The sequence below is a fragment of the Caenorhabditis remanei genome, chromosome II (genome assembly GCF_010183535.1).
Source record: "Caenorhabditis remanei strain PX506 chromosome II, whole genome shotgun sequence".
In the NCBI taxonomy this organism is placed as follows: domain Eukaryota; kingdom Metazoa; phylum Nematoda; class Chromadorea; order Rhabditida; family Rhabditidae; genus Caenorhabditis; species Caenorhabditis remanei.
The window spans coordinates 11,143,036-11,163,967 of NC_071329.1; the positions used below are offsets into that span (position 1 = coordinate 11,143,036).

A 20,932-nucleotide genomic window follows, 5' to 3' on the forward strand; every position below is an offset into this window, starting at 1 on the left:
GTCACGTATTCCGATATTTTAATTTTTGATGTTTGAAAATCTAGAAACAATATCTTCTTGACTAGGAACCATAAACTGGATGTCCTGCTCTCATCTAATAAGTTTGCTTTTCGCTCTATTTCAGTTAAATATGAAAGGTTATGAAACTAATATTACAATCAGATCCCTCAAAATGATAGTTCAAAATATTCTCTATTTTCCATTGCTGTCTACTTTTCCATTACCGATCCATCCAATCTGACTCGTTCTTTTTCATTCAATTCGTCGATTGTCGAATCAATTTCAATTTGATTCAATTCTATTCTATACTTCTTTCTCTTTTTGTCTCTATTCACAACAAACAAACTTTATCGCCAGGGACCGGGTTACTCCTTCTTTCACTTCTTCTTTGCTGAAAATTCAATCAATTTAGTTGTTTGACTTGAAAATGTATTGTGTATTATTTTTATTTGCAAAAACCTATACATATTTTTCTGAATTTTGATAAATTATATGTGTACCCGTTATTACTAGTTACGCCACATCCGATCCAATTATCTGATGATTTGAAACTTGTTTTGTTTGGAGAAGAGAAGATGTCTGTAGATTAACAAAGAAAAATAAGTTTTCACATGGTTTTTGGATTTGATTTCAAACGGAACCAATTTCATATTTGTGCCATTCTGGTAAAGAAGAGAAGAAGGCAAAATTCAGAGTAAAGCAAATATATTTTTTATCACCGCGAAGTGTTTATTTCCCATAAAAAGTGTGAACGGCAGGTCATAAACATCAAATCATCGTTTTCTATTCTTTTCGTCTCCACAATATCCATATTCTCTCAATTCTTGTCGTCAGTTGGTCATTTCTTCTACACAGGAGCTCATCTTCTGCCGGTCACCTTCTTTTTCCTTGTTTTCTTTGCACTCTCTCATGTTTCCTTATTCTCTCAACCCGGTTTCTTACCAATTCGTGACTCACTCTTCTTTTTCAGGGCTTAACAAAAAATCGTCAAAAATATTTTAATATACTTCACTACGTCTTCAACTCTTTTCCCGTATCTGTTTGAACGATGGTCTTTTGAAACTAGCGCCCGAATCAAAAATGCAAATAAATCGATGGATATGGTGGACCACTGTCATTCTTCTTTATCTCAGGACGGAATTATTGGAAGCAGCAGACTCATCAAAAGAAAATACAGCAGATTTGTAAGTTTCATTCTTTGTTTTGAGTCTCTGTCCAAAAAGACCTTTTGAGATAGTTTCAGATCAAGCGAAGAAAAAGAAAAGAAATCAGACGGCATCGATAAATGGAACTCCACAAAAATTGAACCGAGCAAACCGAAGAATGCAAAAGAACTTGGTATTTATTTGCAGTTATTTGATATTTTAATTCAAAAAACTATTGCTTTCGGTTAATATGCATTTTTGAAGACATGTATTTTCTAATTAGAGCCAAAGCTGTTACGTGCTTTAATTTTTTCCTTTAAAATGTGACATATTTTCATAGGAATTCATCCATGTGAATCAAATCAAGACTGTGTATATGGAGGAGTTTGTCATCGCGGGAAAGATGGTCACGGTATCTGTCTCTGTCCGAGAAGTTGTCCTGCTAGTGAGTTCTTTATTTAAATGTAATCACATACGAACAATTATTCAGTTACGCCGAAGCGATGTGGATTTCGTTCCACATCACCATGTCTAGTAATGGATTCGGAATACAGGTCGAAGTATGATGTAAAAGAACCAACATGTTACTTGGTGAGAATTAATCTTTGAATTTCTATATAAATAGTAATCAAAATGACCATTCTGAAGATATAAACCATATGATCAAAATGTTCCTTGTTCATTCACTGTTCTCTGTTCCCTATTACTCGCTACACAAATTGAACGTGATTTACTGACTGGGTGGTCGCCTCCTTTTTAATTTCATCCTCATTCATTTATTCATTTCGCCTTCTTTTCCTCCACTGAAAACTCTAAATGATACTAATCGAGTCCGACGTGGCGTCTGTCGTTGTCTATGTTCATTAATTCGATTTAGTGATGACGTGGCAAAGAAGAGATCAGTGAAAGTAGAGTAATAGTTAGCAATTAGCGAAAGGGATCTCTTTTTCTATTTTATCGAACACACATTTTTCAGAATGAGTGTTTGTGTCCTCCACAATTCGATACTGTCCATGTTACTGCCAATCAGAAACCTCTCAAATTAAACTCAACACTTTTACCAACAAAATGTGATAAACGTAAGATTTCGATGAATTGGGATTCATTCCAAAATTTATTTCCAGGAGATCTAGCTGTCGTTAGTCGAGCTCATCCATCATTATCAGTATTCAAAGCAATGGACGTTACATTGTTCTGTTGTGTGAATGTAGATCCCGAAGGGTTCATAGATGTTGCAAATGTGTTTTTCATTCAAAATGGAACGATTATCAGAGAACCAACATCTCATCCATTTGCAACTCGGAATGGGCAGCCACGTAGAGTCCACGAAAAGCAATCTTGTTGGGAACTGGAAATAAAAAATGCTCAAGTTTCGGATTCTGGAATTTACATGTGCCGAGTAACAACGGCTTCGCCTGAATTAGATGTCACTGATACAATGATTTTTGAAGTTAAAGGTATGCTTTGAAGAAAGTTATCGTTTCTAAAGTCAACAAAAAATGAAGTGTTTCGAAACTCTATTAAATCTAGAACATCTTCGGCGAACACATTCGTACTGGTACAAGCGTCCAAAAAAAGTTATGTCAGCATCATCATCATTGAAAGATTCTGATGATGATGATGACTTAACTTTACCGACAAAACCCTCGCATTTGCGTAAGTTTGGCATGGAGTTGTTGTGAAGTGGTTCGTGAAAAAAAATTATTTGAAATTGCATGTAACAATTCTTGACGCCAAAAGAGATTTTACTATACCGAAAATTAATAAAACGAGTTTTGTAGTAATGGCATGATTATGGTTTCAAGCAGATTTATATTCTGCGAGATTTTATACATGGAAGTTTGCTCCCAATTCCTAATCATCATTACTGAAAAATGAAAGATATATTGACAAAAATCTATATTTCAGCACCTCGTCAAATCCAAAAACTAGCTGTTAATGCATCAGAAAGAGAAGCTGTCGTAACATGGGAGTCAGATGGAGAAGATATGGCAATTGATTTGAGGTACGGTACACTCAATCTGCCATTTCTGGCTTCTACTAAAATAGTCAATCAAAATGCTTTCTGTTTTTTCAATCTCTTCCCCACAAATTAATTTAATTAATAACTTCTTGTACTCTTCCACTTTAACAACAGAAAACTACCACATCACATACATCGAAGTCGAAGAAATTTGAAAGTGGATTCAAATGATCCCAAAGCGAATAAGTAAGAAACAAAAATCAATTGGGAATGGAGTGATTTCTTGTGGTTTTTGAGTATTTTTCAGTTTCACACTTTACTGTGTTTTTGTTATATTCCGTTCTGTCAAGTTAAATTAACATTCACAGTTTCCTTTGTTCATTGAGTCTTTTCACATTCCTGGCTTCCTCAGTTTTGTTTGTCGATTTCCCACACATTCATCTTACTAACCTAAATTCAGAACATTCATAACAATAACTTGTTTATTTTCAGACTTGTTCGACGAACTGACAGTCGAGGAGCTGTAGTTTACAGTAAGGACAATGTGACAGCTCCAGTTGTCATCAAGGATCTTCGTGCTGCCACTCCGTATACTTTATTCGTATCTGGAAAAGATGGTCTCGTTCCATTTGAGTTCACTGAGCACTTCTCAACGAAACAAAAACGTCCTTTCCCACCAAAGGAAGAAGATGTTCGTGTTTTGAATTCTGGAACGTCGTTGAGTTGTGAAGTTGAATGGAAAAGTCCAGCTGAGACGAATGGTCGTATTGTGAAATACTTTGTTTCCGTTCGTGGCGCCATGAGAAAATCAGATGGAACTCTGACTCCAGATGATTTTCCATCGGCAGAAGATGTGGACAAACGATGTGCAAATTGGGACGAAGATGAATCAAAAGCATCTCAAAATTCAGTAAATCCTATTGATTTCTCGAATGATTTCTATTCTTGCAAATTTGGACCTTTGAAAGTAAGTTACTAGTTGAGAGAATCAAATAATTGAGATGTTGTTTTTTCAGCCCAATCGAAACTATTCTGTAACTGTTTGGGCAGAAAACTCTGCTGGGCGTTCTCTGCCAGCCCTTTTCAAAAAGAATTGTGTCACAAATTTTGCTCAACCGGATTTAGTAGAAGCACCACAGACTCGTTTAACTAGCAACATGTCAACATTCGAATTAGCTTTCTCCCGTCCACCTGATGATATGAATGGACCGATCAGGTAATATATAAGCTTTAGACTTAGTTAACAATAAAACCAGATAATTTCTTGATACAAACTTATCTATAATATTGCCAGTTGCTACTATATCGCAATTGTTCCTCTTCCAACGAATGTTTCTCTGGATCTTTTGCCGAACAGTGATGAGATTGTGATGGATTCATTTTCAAAAGTATTCACCAATAATCTTCACGCATCCGCTGCTGAGAAGAAACGTTTCTTCGCCTATGTAGCAGAATCTTATACTGAATTACCAATAGAAACAACGATTGGAGATGGTATTGGAGTTACGGGATTGAAAGCATGCAATGTTCAATATCTTAGTCGCTACTCTGCAGAAGATCTTGCATTGAGAACTGGATTAAAATACACTGGATTCTTGATTGTTCGCGTGGATAAAGAAGAAGAGCTGAATAGGAAAGATGCCAGACCTGGAGCCGGACCGAACATTTTGAGAAATTTGTAAGTATTTTATTTGTTTTTTGTTTACAGCCGATTCGAATTTCAGAATGGATAAAAGTGCTCCGACGACATCAAGAACACACACCTCAACTTCATCAACACGCCACCTTCGTCAACTTCATCTCAGTGGGCCCGCGTATGGATACTCGGATTATTTCAAACCTGTTCTTCTCGATGAAGATGGTCCTAGTACTGGATTCGGAATTTTCGTCAAAGTCTTTTTACCTCTTCTTTTGTTCATAATAGTTGCTGCCGGAGTCACTCTTATTCTACTTCATCGAAAGAGTCCGATGCTGACTACTTGGTGTCCATTTTTCTCAAAAATGGTATCTAAAGATGCTGTTGAACGAACATTACTGAAACAAACATTCGGAGCAATTCCAGTTGAAGATCTTCCAACAGAATTCGTACTTCGTCATCGAGATTCTGATTTCTTGTTTGTCCAAGAGTACGAAGCACTTCCACATTTTCCAATGAATACGGTTGCTAGTAGCAAAAAAGAGAATGCAGTCAAAAACAGATACAACGATATTCGCGCATTCGATGAAACACGTGTGAAATTGAAACAAATTAGAGGAGACGAACACTCGGACTACATCAATGCAAACTTCATTAAAAGTTGGAAAGAGAAGAAGTTGTTTATTGCTGCACAGGCACCAGTTGAAGCAACGATTGACGACTTTTGGAGAATGATTTGGGAACAGGAGTCGTATTTAGTGGTGATGGTTGCTAATTTAACTGAAAAGAACCGACAACAGTGTGCAAAGTATTGGCCCGACGAAGAAATGACACGGTGAGAAAAAGTATCAGATGTCAAAATTGTGATTTTATTCTTTCCAGATATGGGGATATCATTGTAGAACCTTCGACTGTTTCATTTCATTCAGATTATGCTGTTCGTGCATTTGATATTGCTCATATAGCAGACTGTGGATCGTAAGTTTTATCTGTCTGATGAATCCATTATTTTTATTTCAAAATTTCAGTGATGTAATTCCAACTGAAAACGGAGTCGAGTACGCTAATGTTCCAATAGTCAAAGGGCAATTTGCTAATTGCTGTAAGTTTTCAATCAACGAACAATTAAATTAAACTTCTGTTTACAGCTCGTCGTGTTCTACAGTATCATTTCACAAACTGGAATGACTATAAAGCGCCTGAATGTTCAACAGGTTTACTTCGATTCATGTACATTCTCAGAGAGCTGCCACAGTTCAATACTTCGCCAGTTGTCATTCACTGCAGGTAACATCTTGAAATTCAATATATCCAGTATCTAAACTGTACATTTCAGTGCTGGAGTTGGTCGTACTGGAACATTCATTACAATTGATTCGATGTTCGATCAATGTCTTGCCGAAGGAAAAGCCAATGTATTTGAATTCGTATGCAATCTACGTCGTCAAAGAAACTTGATGGTTCAATCGATTGAACAATACGTATTCATTTATAAAGCATTGGCAGAATGGCATATGTATGGATATACTGATATGGATGTTCATTCTTTTGAAGATCACTATAATCGATTGTGTGAAAGTACGTGTTCATTGAGAGATAGAGCTGTTAGTTTCAATCAATCCTCATCTGGAAATGGATCGATTTCACCAAAAGTTGCCATTGTATCTTCTCGAGAATCAATTGTAACATCTAATAGTGAAACTGGATTAGAAGAGGAATTCAAGAAACTGGAACGTAATTTGTCAACATCTCTCACCTCGAACTTCGCTGCAAAGGATGAAAATATTCTAAAAAATCGGTTTGAAGCGGCCGTTCCATATGACAAATATCGAGTAGCCCTTCCTCAAATCATTGGACATTCCGACTCATCCTATATCAATGCATCACATATCAAAGGTTACTTTTATGATTACATCGCTGCTCAAGATCCAGTATCGGCAGCTACAGTTTTCGATTTCTGGAGAATGGTAGCTGATCTAAAAGTGAATACAATTGTTATGTTAAGTAACGAAAATGATTGGAGTGAACAAGAGAAGGTACTTTATAAAAGTTAGAAGCATTTGGGTTTATAATACTTATTGCAGTACTGGCCACTCGATGGACCTGGTACTGAAAGACACTTCCAAGACGGACGAATTGCAGTTGATGTTATCTTTAATTCTGTGGAACAACATCAAGATTTTATTATCCGAAATCTTGCATACACAATGAAAGACTCAGATATAACGTGTCAAAACCAAGACGTTATTCAATACTGTTATACTGCTTGGCCGGCTGATTCACTCGTACCAAAATCATCGAATAGCATGATGAATCTGATCAGTTTGGTTTTGCAGAGACAGAGTAATTTGATTGAATCTCGAGCTCCAATTGTTGTCCATTGCAGGTAATAATGTCGTCTCATACTTCAAATCTTTAGAAAATAATTTTCAGAAATGGATCATCAGAGACAGGAATTTTTATCTGCATTTCTTTACTTTTACTGCGACAAAAAGCCGAACAACGGATAGACATCTTCCAAACAGTCAAAGGACTTCAATCCCACCGTCCGATGATGTTCACCCGTTTCGAGCAGTATTCTTTCTGCTACAGTGCTCTTGCTGATTTTATCTCCAAGACATTTAGGTAGACGTTGTTATCTGTTATTCCCCCGTTTCTAGTCATTAATATAGTTGTTGCCGCTCCCTGTTCTAGCTGTTAATTGACAAAAATTCAACAAGCAAACATAAAAACGGGTCGATTTGTGCTCTCTTCCTCATATTTTCCTCTCATTACAAAGTTTTACGCCACTATGTTTTGTTCACACATGTACTTATGCAATTTATTTATTTTGTTACTATACTAGTCATTACCTTTTACGCTTTTAATCTTTCTCATCAAAACTTACCGACACACAAAACGAGTATTTTTTTCTTCAGCTACTGAAATAATGTGCTCGAAGATCTGTGTTTTTGAATTATTTTGTATAAATATGATATATGAAACTATTTATAAATTAATGTTGTTCACCGATTCAAAAATTTATCAACAATTGGGAAGTATTTTAAACATAACATATTACTTGAAGTTACCGTTTGAAGGTAAATAGCCCTATTTTCCAACACAGCTGAATGATGTATCGGAAGTGACCATCTAATTAAAATGATCCTCAAACGCTTCCTGAATTCATTCCACTCGAAGTTTCACTCAGTTTCTCACTTCTCAGACATTGTATTGCAATAAAATAATTATTCTAACAGAGGCTTTCTCTAGAGTTACATTATCAGAATAACGTAAACAATTTTCAAATAATTAAAAACGTAAAGAGGGGCTGCGGTATTCCAAAAATTGAGATTTTTCGATATGGATCGACTCAGAATTTTGTAGAAAAGAGAAAAGTTTCTTGGAGGCAGGTCCGAAAATTAGTCTAAAACGAGTTATGGGGCCTCAAAGTGTCAAAAAAGGGACCCTCGCCGTGAAGATTTACCTTATTTTTCAACGGGAAATTCTATCGCCGTGAACATGAAAAAACGTTGAAATATAAGGCAAATCTTCACGGCGAGGGGCCCTTTTTTGACACTTTGAGACTTCATAACTCGCTTTAGACTAATTTTCGGACCTGCCTCCAAGAGACTTTTCTCTTTTCTACAAAATTCTGAGCCGATCCATATAAAAAATCTCAATTTTTGGAATGCTGTAGTCCCCCTTTAATTTTATAATCGCCCTTTTATGTACGGACTTTCTAAAGATAATTCAAGACTTACGGAAAATTCGATCCTCTTCCAAACCAAAAGAACGAGAAGCTTTTTGCCTTAAATTTCGGATTTCTCAAATACTGGATTGGAGAGAGGAACGCACATATTTCCGTTCCGGTACTCGAGCTTCTTGTTAAGGATATATTGGTGAACTATTTATGAGTGTGTTCTTTCCAATATCATTGTAGTTTGTGGGTTTTGAAAACCTTCTGCTCTATAAATAGCAGAGCTACAACTAACTGGTCAGTTGGGAGCATGGTTGCCATGGCCTGGCCCGAAGACCCGGCTTCAAAAAATTACCCTTTTCCAAATTTTTTTCAATTTTTATCGAAAACGTGAACATTTTTGAAGATGTTTCAGAATTTCTTCTAATTCAAAATGATAGTCGAAAATTTGATCTTTTCGCGAAAAAATTCAACATTTTCCAGAAATTTCGAAAAAAAAAAATTGAATTTTGAATTTTGGCGCCAAGTACCCGGGCGTTGACAAGTATGCTTGGAGGAAGAGTAAACTGAACAACGTTCCCGGTTTTTGTGTTTGAAACGTAAATTTTTGTCTAGGCGGGAAAAAAGTTGTTTACTTCGTCATCTTGTTACCAACATATGTTGCTTTCAGGCCTATCGGGATTGTTCCCAATTCATCCGAAATCGTTCATCCGAGCGAAGGATAACAGTGCTCTGATAGCCGATCAACAGTTGAAAACAGTCGCTGAAGCAGCCGAAGCGGAGAAGATCGCCCAGGACCAGGTAAGAGTTTTTGTAAAATTCCGAAAAATGTGTATTTTTTCAAGATTTCAGATCTTCACTTGAGATCCTCCAATAGTGCTCGTGTACAAATAAATCACTTTTACCTCATCGTTTCGGTGTAAAAAGTCAAATTTTCTCAAAAATGGGATCCAAGGATGATCTTGAACGAACATTAATGCAATCAACATTTGGAGAAATTCCAGTTGAAGATCTTCCATCAGAATTCGTACTTCGTCATCAACATTCTAATTTCTTGTTTGACAAAGAGTACAATGAAATTCCACATTTTCCAATGAATGCGGTTGCTAGTACGAAAAAAGGGAATGAATTCAAAAACAGATACAACGATATTCGCGCATTCGATGAAACACGTGTGAAATTGACACAAATTAGAGGAGACGAACACTCGGACTACATCAATGCAAACTTCATTAAAAGTTGGAAAGAGAAGAAGTTGTTTATTGCTGCACAGGCACCAGTTGAAGCAACGATTGGCGATTTTTGGAGAATGATTTGGGAACAGGAGTCGCTTTTAGTGGTGATGGTTGCTAATTTAACTGAAAAGGGCCGGGAGCAGTGTGTAAAGTATTGGCCCGATGAAGAAATGAAACGGTGAGAAAAATTATCAGATGTCAAAATTGTGATTTTATTCTTTCCAGATATGGGGATATCATTGTGAAACCTTCTACTGTTTCAGTTTATTCGGATTATGCTGTTCGTGCATTTGGTATTGCTCACATTGATGACTGTGAATCGTAAGTTTTATCTGTCTGATGAATCTTTTTTATTTCAAAATTTCAGTGATGTAATTCCAACTGAAAAAGTTCGCTGTGTTCTCCAGTATCATTTCACAAACTGGCATGACTTTAAAGCGCCTGAATGTTCAACAGGTTTACTTCGATTCATGTACATTCTCAGAGAGCTGACACAGTTCAATACTTCGCCAGTTGTCATTCACTGCAGGTAACATCTTGAAATTCAATATATCCAGTATCTAAACTGTACATTTCAGTGCTGGAGTTGGTCGTACTGGAACATTCATTACAATTGATTCGATGTTAGATCAATGTCTTGCCGAAGGAAAAGCCAATGTATTTGATTTCGTATGCAATCTACGTCGTCAGAGAAACTTGATGGTTCATTCGATTGAACAATACGTGTTCATTTATAAAGCATTGGCAGAATGGCATATGTATGGATATACTGATATGGATGTTCATTCTTTTGAAGATCACTATAATCGATTGTGTAGAGCTGTTAGTTTCAATCAATCCTCATCTGGAAATGAATCGATTGCAACATCTAGTAGTGAAACTGGATTGGAAGAGGAATTCAAGAAACTGGAACGTAATTTGTCAACATCTCTCACCTCGAACTTCGCTGCAAAGGATGAAAATATTCTAAAAAATCGGTTTGAAGCGGCCGTTCCATATGACGATTATCGAGTAGCCCTTCCTCAAATCATTGGACATTCCGACTCATCCTATATCAATGCATCACATATCAAAGGTTACTTTTATGATTACATCGCTGCTCAAGATCCAGTATCGGCAGCTACAGTTTTCGATTTCTGGAGAATGGTAGCTGATCTAAAAGTGAATACAATTGTTATGTTAAGTAACGAAAATGATTGGAGTGAACAAGAGAAGGTACTTTATAAAAGTTAGAAGCATTTGGGTTTATAATACTTATTGCAGTACTGGCCACTCGATGGACCTGGTACTGAAAGACACTTCCAAGACGGACGAATTGCAGTTGATGTTATCTTTAATTCTGTGGAACAACATCAAGATTTTATTATCCGAAATCTTGCATACACAATGAAAGACTCAGATATAACGTGTCAAAACCAAGACGTTATTCAATACTGTTATACTGCTTGGCCGGCTGATTCACTCGTACCAAAATCATCGAATAGCATGATGAATCTGATCAGTTTGGTTTTGCAGAGACAGAGTAATTTGATTGAATCTCGAGCTCCAATTGTTGTCCATTGCAGGTAATAATGTCGTCTCATACTTCAAATCTTTAGAAAATAATTTTCAGAAATGGATCATCAGAGACAGGAATTTTTATCTGCATTTCTTTACTTTTACTGCGACAAAAAGCCGAACAACGGATAGACATCTTCCAAACAGTCAAAGGACTTCAATCCCACCGTCCGATGATGTTCACCCGTTTCGAGCAGTATTCTTTCTGCTACAGTGCTCTTGCTGATTTTATCTCCAAGACATTGTAAAAAATCAACAAGCATAAATAACAACGGATCGATTTGTGCTCTCTTCCCCATATTTCCCTCTTATTACAAAGTTTTACGCCACTATGTTTTGTTCACACATGCACTTATGCAATTTATTTATTTTGTTACTATACTAGTCATTACCTTTTACGCTTTTAATCTTTCTCATCAAAACTTACCGACACACAAAACGAGTATTTTTTTCTTCAGCTACTGAAATAATGTGCTCGAAGATCTATGTTTTTGAATAATTTTGTATAAATATGATATCTGAAACTGTTTATAAATGAGTTTTGCTCACCGATTCAAAAATTTATCAACAATTGGGAAGTATTTTAAACAACATATTACTTGAAGTTACCGTTTGATGGTAAATAGCTATATTTTCCAACACAGCTGAATGATGTATCGGAAGTGACCATCAAATGCACCTTTAAGGTTTACTAGATTCATTCCTCTCGAAGTTTCACCCAGTTTGTCGGGACTCTACGAAAATAGGGGAAGTCCGTACGGTCGTGGATTTCTATATTTTATCGGTATGAAAATCTCAATCCCAAGAGAAGGCTATTACAATCTTGGCCACAGTTTAAACCATACTTGCAAAATTCCGGGGTGGCCCGCCGGGCCGGATTTGAATTTTTTTCACTTGAATTTTTTTTTCAATAATTTTTTTATCTGAAAATTTTCCAAATTTTTTCTCAAGAATATCAAAAAATCAGTTTTAAGCGAGTTATAAGACCTCAAAATTCCAAAAATCGCTCCCCGTCGTCATATTTTCAGTACATTTCAATAGAAATGCTCCTCGTCTGAACGTGAAATGCATTCATAAATATTCATTTTTCGAATTTTTTCTTGAAAATTTTTGAAAATATTGCTTTCACGTGTAGGACGAGGAGAATTTCTATTGAAATGTACTGAAAAAGTGCACGACTAGCATCGATTTTTGACATTTTGAGGTCTCATAACTCGCTTTAGACGCATTTTCAGACATGAAACCAAAAGAAATGTATATTTTTCCTGGCTTTCTGAATCGATTCATATCAAAAACCCTCAATTTAGAACTAGTTTAGAACCCTTTAATTTAGAACCCTTTAAAATTTTTTTGCCAAAAAAATTGAATTTTTTTAGTACTGAAAATCCGGGCCGGAGAAATTCTGATTTCGGCCCGGCCCGTTGCAACTCTGGTTTAAACTAGTTTCACGGTGATTTTCTCGGAACCACTTGGTTTGATTTCTAGACCCTCACATTGGCGGCCGCGAGCAAACCCGCTCTACTGCACCGTTGAAATTTCTAGACCCTCAACTTTGGCTCCAATTTTCTAAAAATTTGATTAAAACAACCCGCAGGTTATTTGTAATGCCTCTTAAAAAAATTATGGAGAATTTTTAACAATAAGTTTCATACCATATGGACTTCAGTTTCACAGTTTAATCCGCCAGTTACTTTTTTTGACATTCAATACAGTGTAAAAAATTATTCCATGTTTCAAACGCGCTCTTTCTGCACGTGCGAGAGAAGAGAGACGCAGAGCCAAACGAGTGCCGCAGTTGCGAAAATCGCGTGCCAGGTTTGCATCGAGACTCCGCCCATTTTATTTTCCACTGCGGCCGAACTTTTTGAGCGCTACCTACTAGCTGGTTCCGAAAAAATCACCGTGAGTTTTCTGCTGGGTCTGCAAACACGGGCAACGAAAGCTGCGTACGAAAAACAAAGAACCTTACGGCATGTTATTTTCTTCAATTTATTTTGTAATGTCTGTATACAGAAATATAAAGTTCTTTATATTTCTGAAGAACGTAAAAGATGGAATGTAAATTTCAGTTTTAGTGTCAGCTTTCATGATTTTAACGATAGTTATTTGACGCTTTGAACTAACTTTATTCAGCGTTATTTTTGTACACACCGTTTCTACGATTTTTATTTCAGTTATCTCCTCCTATGAATCAAGTTGGTGCTTGAAATGCGAAAATTAGTGATCCCTAAGTACTACGGACGTCCTTCGATCGGTTTGGCTTTACTTGGCTGCACGAACCGTCCGTTCTATCACGTTTGTGTGTTCCCCGACAGGGCTTTGGGACGAAGATACGAGGGTAATATTCTTGAACAGGTATAATTTTTTTCAATAGTGATTTGAAAGCTACAATAAAAGTGTCCAGGTCGGAACATTCGATCCTCTTCCAAACCAAAAGAACGAGAAGCTTGTTGCCTTAAATTTCGGACGTCTCAAATACTGGATTGGAGAGAGGAACGCACATATTTCCGTTCCCGTTCTCGAGCTTCTTGGTAAGGGGCTATTGGTATTTGAATTTATTTATTGAAAGAAGGGCACTTGCCACTTATACTACAAAGCTAAACATACACAGAAAGACAAGTAGAAAACATTAATAGTTGAGGGGAGATAGAGTTAAATATTTAGACAAATCAACATGTTTCAAATTAGTTTTAAAAGACCGGGAGGAGGATTTAACCGGGAATGAAGAAACGGGGAGAGAATTCCAGCAGTTTAAAGTGCGGTTGCACAATAGATCTCTCTGCTGATAATTGATTTATAAATAAACACTAAATCGCAAACTAATCTTCTGAGCTATAGAGAGTCCAGTCCATATATATCCAGAGCGTTGAAATAGGATGTATATTCGATTCCGAACTTTCTAAAAATTCGATGAACAAACGACTTCTGAATAGACTCAATCTTCCTAATGTGAAGTTTGAGACAAGGCGAGAATATAGTACATCCATACTCGAGAATTGGTCTAATATATATATATATATATAAGAAATTTGGAGATCTTGCTCCTTCATCGGACCATAGGGTTGATGTTTCTGCCACTTTACGTAGACGGTGGTTCGATTCCACCCTGGTGTCACCGATTTTTGACAAACTCTCTTTCTGTAATATATATATATATATATAATATAACTGGTGGACTATTTATGAATTCATGAATGTGTTCTTTTGAATATCATTGTAGTATCTGGGTTTTGAAAACCTTCTGCTCTGTAATTAGCAGACCTACAACTCACTGGTCCCTTGGAGGAAGAGTAAACTGAACAACGTTCCCGGTTTTTGTGTTTGAAACGTAAATTTTTGTCTAGGCGGGAAAAAAAGTTGTTTACTTCGTAATCTTGTTACCAACATATCATGTTGCTTTCAGGCCTATCGGGATTGTTCCCAATTCATCCGAAATCGTTCATCCGAGCGAAGGATAACAGGGCTCTGATAGCCGATCAACAGTTGAAAACAGTCGCTGAAGCAGCCGAAGCGGAGAAGATCACTCAGGAACAGGTAAGAGTTTTTGTAAAATTCAAAAAAAAAATCTTCTTTCGAGATTTCTGACACTTTACTAGAGATCCTCCAATAGTTCTCGTGTACAAATAGATCACTTTTACCTTGTCGTTTCGGGGTGAAAAGTCAACAAATTAGGTTCAAATTCTTCACATGTTTACGATAGGATATTCACTTACTACAAACATTAACTTTGATTTAGTTTATTCAATATCTCTACGATTTTTCAAAAAAAAACATTCAGGATATAACTAATTCACCATATATTTATAGGATTCAAGCGGCGCCCAATCGACCTCTCACCCACAGTAATCTTATTTCTCCTATTAGAATCTCTTTTTTGTTCATCTCTAGTTTTCGTTGTTTGTTGTTCAAATTATTGTTTCCTCTATCCAAAACTTCTTTAATGATATAAAATGAGTCAATTGTTTCCTATTAACCTTCTTACTTCTTTTCCTTCAAAGGGCTGTCCCACATCTTTCTTTTTCATCCTTTTCGTGTCTATTCTTAACTTCCCACCCATCTATTCATCGGCGTCAACTCCTTTCAACTCTTCCGAATATGTTCTTCGTGAAGTATTCCAACATAAGGATCAATGCTACAAAGATTCGTTCGTTTATGTGAAAGAAGCATACACTTCTAAATCGTCTCCATTTGTCGTCTACTCAACAACTAAAGAGTGCTCAACCTTTTTGAATGAACAAGGTATGAAATTTATCTACTTCTCTTTAACTATTTAAATTTTTCAGATCTCTCTGAAAGACTACCATCATGCCCATCGGGTTTGATAGATCTGGAGGTTACGCCGACGTATGTAGGAAAGTCCCAAATAAGGTAAGACATCTCGACAGAAATTATCTGGAAATTGAATTCAATTAACTCGATTTCAGTTACCCGTATGCTAACCTCAACATATCCGTCACTGCCCACTCTCCTGTTAGTACACTCGTGTTTCGTCTTCAATGCCTTCATGCTTCAGATGGATCGGACGTGTATTGCTCGGACATGAAAGATATGGTACTGCACGTTTTTCTTACCTTTTCCAATATTGCTCATTTAGTATATAAATGGAGTGAAAGAATGGCCTTGTCGTGGAATACATCTCTCTACCGCTGTGCATCATCCTGCAAAATTCTCTTATGCCTGTTTCCGACTCACTTCATACTCAGTCTACGCAATCAATGCTACTGTTCTCCCACAAAAATGCAGAATCTCAACAATTGTCACTTCTCCTCATCTAGACGAGATCTTCCCGCCAAGCCTCGTTGACCCTTCTGGCAGTGAAAATGACATTGATTCAACTGATCCGTATTGGTCACCTATGATATCTGTTGACTTTAGTGAAGAGCAAGCCGTCTGGATTCGCTTGGGAAAAGCTCCAAATGCGGAGTGTGACACTATGAATGTTCATGTTTATCAGGAACACGATGATAACAAGGTATTCATTCACTCTAAGAGCAGGAAGATAATAATTTACTTTTTCAGATCAAATTTCTCGCTGCTCTATCTGTCAAATGTCCTGAATATTCTATCAAGTGGGATGACCAGGAAGCAGGAACGTATCTTCTAACTGCTTATGTTCCAATCCGTGGATGCAAGTTCTTCTGTGAACCAAATTCACGTGGATGCAAACAATGTCTTCGTACTCACCTCAATCTCGTTATTTGGGAAGATCGAGTCTCTATGTCTTGGAGAGTAGTGAAAACATTTCATGACTACGGCATTCAAATCTTCATCGTAACTGCTCTCCTGACGCTTATTCTAATTATACTGTTTTTCGTTGGAATCTATATTCACTATCGAAAACAAAAAGCAGATGCAAACCGCGTGAGACAGATCCAATTAGATACTTTCGTTAAAGCAATGATCGTTTATACGGATGATAACGAAGCACATACGAATTGTGTGAAACTCCTGGTTGACAACCTCAAGCACTGTGCTAATTGCGAACCTATCTTCGATTTGGAAAAGTTGATCACGATTGAACGTAAATTGTATTGCTACTCAGGTTTTTCAATTTTTATTTAATTCCAGAAGTTGTCCCTTCACGTTGGCTCATTGACCAGCTCAGCACTCTTTCCAAATTCATTATCGTGATATCCCATTGTGCTGAAAAGATTCTTCATGCAGAAGATTCTGAGACCCATCGTCTTGTTCAGTCTCGTCCGTTCGCCGATTTGTTCGAGCCTGCCATGAACATAATAATTCGCGTAAGATAAAATTTCAAAATGAAAATATCATATCCTCACCATTTCAGGATATCACACAGAATCCTCAAGAAGCGCGAAAAAAGTATGTAATTGTGAGATTTGGCTACTCTCCCCAAGTTCCAGCAAATCTTGCTATTCTCCAGCTTCCTACTTTCCTACGTAAGTTCATTTGTAATTAACGTAATTTACTAAACATCCCACCTTTCAGTTCCTGATGAATTCGGACGTCTCACAGCTTTCTTACACGATCTGGAATACGGAAGTAACGTTAATATCACCCAGAATATTTCAAAACGCAGAATCACTGAATGGACAGACGCTGTTGAACACCAGAAAACTATATTCAATGTAAATCCGAATTGGCTAGAAACAAGATGGAAACCAAAAGACGTAAAAAGATTAATCGAACTATTTATCGTTATGTTATCTTAGTTTCAGGAGCAAGAAGTTATGAACTTACAACGCGCAGTGCCTGTTGTATTCACATACAAAACAAACGAAGAAAGAATCGCAGCATCGCAACGGTATAACTTGTTGCCGCCGTCGGCCGAAATTGAAGAGGATGAAGAACCAGAGGTAAATACACGAAGAATGAACGGTCATATTCGAATAATAACTTTATAGACCTCGAACAACGAAGCAACATACATGCTTGCTCCACCACCAGTAGAAGACGATCTCGAAGCTGAAGAAGAGGAAGAAGACGAAGTATCAGATACTATTGTTGCCTTTGACTCATGAAATTTGGTTGACTTTTAGGCGTGTTTTATGTGTCATTTTAATTATTCTGTGTTGAGTGCTATACTTTTTCAAATATCTGATGGTTTGTCGGGGTTACATCACGAGAACTGTTAGTTCTAGGTTTATTCAAGACAAAACCATTTTATTATTGACTCATTCTGATAATTTTTGTCGCTTCTCTCTGTCATTTTATCGTTCTATTTCGTTTCTATACTTCACGTTTCTGTCAATTCATAAATGATCAACACTCTACATTCTCTAAGCTTATTTCTGGTACCATCCTGTTCAAACATATCTCACGGAATCTTGAACCGATGAGTTCTTTTCAACATCACAGTATTACAGTGCCTTCGTCTTGAATGATAACATTAATATCACACGAAACACCTTCTTCTTCGTCGTCGTCATCTGATGAGGATTCAGATGATGAATCTTGTGAAACGGACAAAGAAGTCAAGTGCAAACAAAACGCGGCAGAAAAAGAAATGAACAGAAAAGAAAAAACCTCATCAAATAATAACAAACGGAACAGAAAGAAATCGAAAAGAAAACAGCATCCGTATGAATTTCATTTTAAATCTCTCACAACATGATTATTTAGGTGTCCTTATTGCGAAAAAACGTTTCCATTTCCCAATAAACTTAGAGAGCATATCGAAGTTCATAAAAGTGAGTTCAACTAATTTGGATCTCTGTATCCATACACCATTAACAATATTCAGCTGATCGATATGAATGTATGGAATGCCCTTCTCCGAGGAAGTTTGATAAATTCAACGATTTGAAAGCGCATTGTAAACAATATCATAGTCGAGCTTCTCATAAATGCTCGGTTTGTTCCTATACTAATTCGGTATGCACCACTTTAATCATCTTCGATATTGAAAATCAAACTTCCAGAGGCCGGCGGACGTCAAGCGTCACTTCCAACAGAATCACATTGACGGCGTCCCGTGCACTATCATTGGATGTTCCATGAAAGTTGCAAAAAACAGACTGAAGTAAGACCGGAATAAAGAAAATAGCTAACATGATTTATTTTTGATATCTTTAGAACCCATATCAAAGAAATGCATTCAATTCCACTAGAAATTTCGTCAGTCCCTATTCGTGCAAAGTTATCTTTTCACAAATGCCCGAATTGTGGATATGAACCAGATCAATCGATCGTTGAGGCAGAAGATCAATATAAAGATCTTATGTCACATATGGAAACGTCAGTTTTCTGTTGTTCCAAATCTGTTCAAAAATTTCTATATTCAGAATGCACGAGAAGAAAAAGACGAAGAAAGAATGCAAATTCGGTTGTGGTATATCACTTCTGCCCGAAGAAGAAACGAATCATCAGGATAAATGCCCGAAACTCATTCCAGATGAATCATGCTCATCTACTCCAATGCTAAATAATGATAGTTGCTGCTACACAAATACTGTAACATCCCAATCAATGTTATCTGAAACTTCCGAAGAAGACCAAGAGTCAGTGGAAAGTTCATCGAATACTTTGAATGAAGAGCTTGAAGAAGAACACGAAGGTACGGGAAGGAGTAGCAAAGACCCACCTCGAAAGAAAATGAAGAAAAACGAGAATCAGTTTAAAACAGAGTTCGCTTGTGAAATATGTGGCAAAGAGAGCTTGAGTAGAGATAGTTTACGAAAGCACGTCTGGTCGTGTCATTCTGGGTCAAATAGAGAAGGGAAGACCTCCAGAAAACAGTTCAAATGTGATCGAAAGTCGATGATCGAAGGAGAAGACTATTGCGAGAAAACGTTTAGAACCGAGCAAAGTCTTCGTGATCATTACAATGTTCATGATAGTAAGCGAAAGATGTTTTGAAATCTTATCAAAGAAATCCAATTTCAGATATCAAACCTTACGTTTGCAAGTCTTGCGATCAAAGTTTCTACAGCCGTGATAGATTTGCAGTGCATTTGTCCAAGTACCACCAGACGAGCATCAAAAATTACAATTAGTTTGCATGTTTTTATGATGTCTAATTTCTCCAATCACATTGACGGGTCTTCAATAGATTTTACAATTTTATTGTTTTTGTTTTATTTTATTATCAGTTAATTTAATTATCCACGTTTAATTCGGTTGTTAACTGAAATGGTTCATAAAAACGTTCATAATAGCAATGTCAAAAGGGTCACAGTATTCATTTACAGAAGCAGATACTGGGAATATATTATTTAAGTAAAGCAGCCTAACGACTGCTCAACCTCCTTTTCTACACTACCATCCTGGGTGTTGTAGCGCCTGCGGCTCTTCTCGACAAAGTTCGGCAAAAACTCATTGACTACACCTCTCAATGACTACATTGTCTCATTGACTCCACATTCTCAATGACTACAAAGTCTCATTGACTTCATTTTTCTCAATGACTACACTTTTCTCATCGACTACACCACTTATTGACTACAAAATTTGAGAAATGCTCTCATTGACTACATCTACAGTACTAGGCAAAAAGAACGCGATACTCGCAGCTTTTCAGTTAAAATTAGTCAGCTTTGAGCATGTGCCACACCCTCACTGACTGTCTTACTTTTTTTGACCAGTACAGTATCCAAAACTGGAAAAAATCGGGGATTCCAAATCAGTGTTCTAAAAAAGGAACAAAGTTTACCCAATCTGTGTGATTCTTGTGGGGGACCACTTTTCACCATTCTCTTAGGCTTAGGTTTCTCAAAAATTCGGGGAAAACTTGACAAAAACGGTTATTAATCGTTTTTCGTTTTTGTCAATTCTTTTCCGAATTTCTAAGAAACCTAAGCCTAAGAAAATGGTGAAAACTTGTTCCTAATTTGGTCTGTCCGCTACCTTTTCTGGTCCTGTTTGGAATATAAGGCTTCTGAGATATGTTATAAATTCAGATGGTCTAGAGGAATGTATTTCAGAGAGATGTAGTCAATGAGAGCATTTCTCAAATTTTGTAGTCAATGAGTGGTGTAGTCGATGAGAAAAGTGTAGTCATTGAGAAAAATGAAGTCAATGAGACTTTGTAGTCATTGAGAATGTGGAGTCAATGAGACAATGTAGTCATTGAGAGGTGTAGTCAATGAGTTTTTGCCGAACTTTGTCGAGAAGAAGATTTCTGCAGTATTTGTGCAAAATTTCAGAAGTTTCTCTAGATAATTGTGTTATTCCAATAATACGACTCTAAAATCTGCTCATTCCGTTATTATCTGTATTATATTATATTCCCAATAAACCTTTATTCATTAACCA

The 20,932-nt window shown here is 36.8% G+C and overlaps 5 protein-coding genes across 5 annotated transcripts; all 5 read left to right on the top strand.

Annotated features, from left to right (window-relative positions):
* Positions 1-1,080: 1,080 nt before the first annotated feature.
* Positions 1,081-7,373, top strand: GCK72_006034 (uncharacterized protein; the record flags this gene model as incomplete). Its single annotated transcript, XM_053725447.1, has 18 exons — positions 1,081-1,184; positions 1,244-1,338; positions 1,486-1,590; positions 1,636-1,736; positions 2,122-2,224; positions 2,270-2,602; positions 2,676-2,801; positions 3,054-3,150; positions 3,601-4,075; positions 4,125-4,324; positions 4,403-4,786; positions 4,833-5,579; positions 5,627-5,722; positions 5,773-5,846; positions 5,893-6,031; positions 6,081-6,780; positions 6,829-7,130; positions 7,178-7,373. The coding sequence occupies 18 exons, from the start codon at positions 1,081-1,083 to the stop codon at positions 7,371-7,373; spliced, it is 4,377 nt and encodes a 1,458-aa protein (XP_053589641.1).
* Positions 7,374-9,366: 1,993 nt separating this feature from the next.
* On the top strand, positions 9,367-11,463 carry GCK72_006035 (uncharacterized protein; the record flags this gene model as incomplete). Its single annotated transcript, XM_003108952.2, has 6 exons — positions 9,367-9,836; positions 9,884-9,979; positions 10,026-10,187; positions 10,237-10,873; positions 10,922-11,223; positions 11,271-11,463. 6 exons carry the CDS (start codon positions 9,367-9,369, stop codon positions 11,461-11,463), a joined length of 1,860 nt encoding a protein of 619 aa, XP_003109000.2.
* A 1,960-nt stretch (positions 11,464-13,423) lies between these two features.
* On the top strand, positions 13,424-15,061 carry GCK72_006036 (uncharacterized protein; the record flags this gene model as incomplete). Its single annotated transcript, XM_003108953.2, has 4 exons — positions 13,424-13,570; positions 13,620-13,746; positions 14,619-14,749; positions 15,023-15,061. 4 exons carry the CDS (start codon positions 13,424-13,426, stop codon positions 15,059-15,061), a joined length of 444 nt encoding a protein of 147 aa, XP_003109001.2.
* A 104-nt stretch (positions 15,062-15,165) lies between these two features.
* GCK72_006037 (uncharacterized protein) lies at positions 15,166-17,700 on the top strand (the record flags this gene model as incomplete). Its single annotated transcript, XM_053725448.1, has 10 exons — positions 15,166-15,454; positions 15,499-15,583; positions 15,640-15,766; positions 15,810-16,187; positions 16,235-16,736; positions 16,784-16,959; positions 17,007-17,118; positions 17,168-17,307; positions 17,398-17,535; positions 17,584-17,700. The coding sequence occupies 10 exons, from the start codon at positions 15,166-15,168 to the stop codon at positions 17,698-17,700; spliced, it is 2,064 nt and encodes a 687-aa protein (XP_053589642.1).
* A 359-nt stretch (positions 17,701-18,059) lies between these two features.
* On the top strand, positions 18,060-19,674 carry GCK72_006038 (uncharacterized protein; the record flags this gene model as incomplete). Its single annotated transcript, XM_003108859.2, has 7 exons — positions 18,060-18,259; positions 18,302-18,369; positions 18,423-18,553; positions 18,601-18,701; positions 18,755-18,916; positions 18,964-19,517; positions 19,565-19,674. 7 exons carry the CDS (start codon positions 18,060-18,062, stop codon positions 19,672-19,674), a joined length of 1,326 nt encoding a protein of 441 aa, XP_003108907.1.
* Between the last annotated feature and the right edge of the window lie 1,258 nt (positions 19,675-20,932).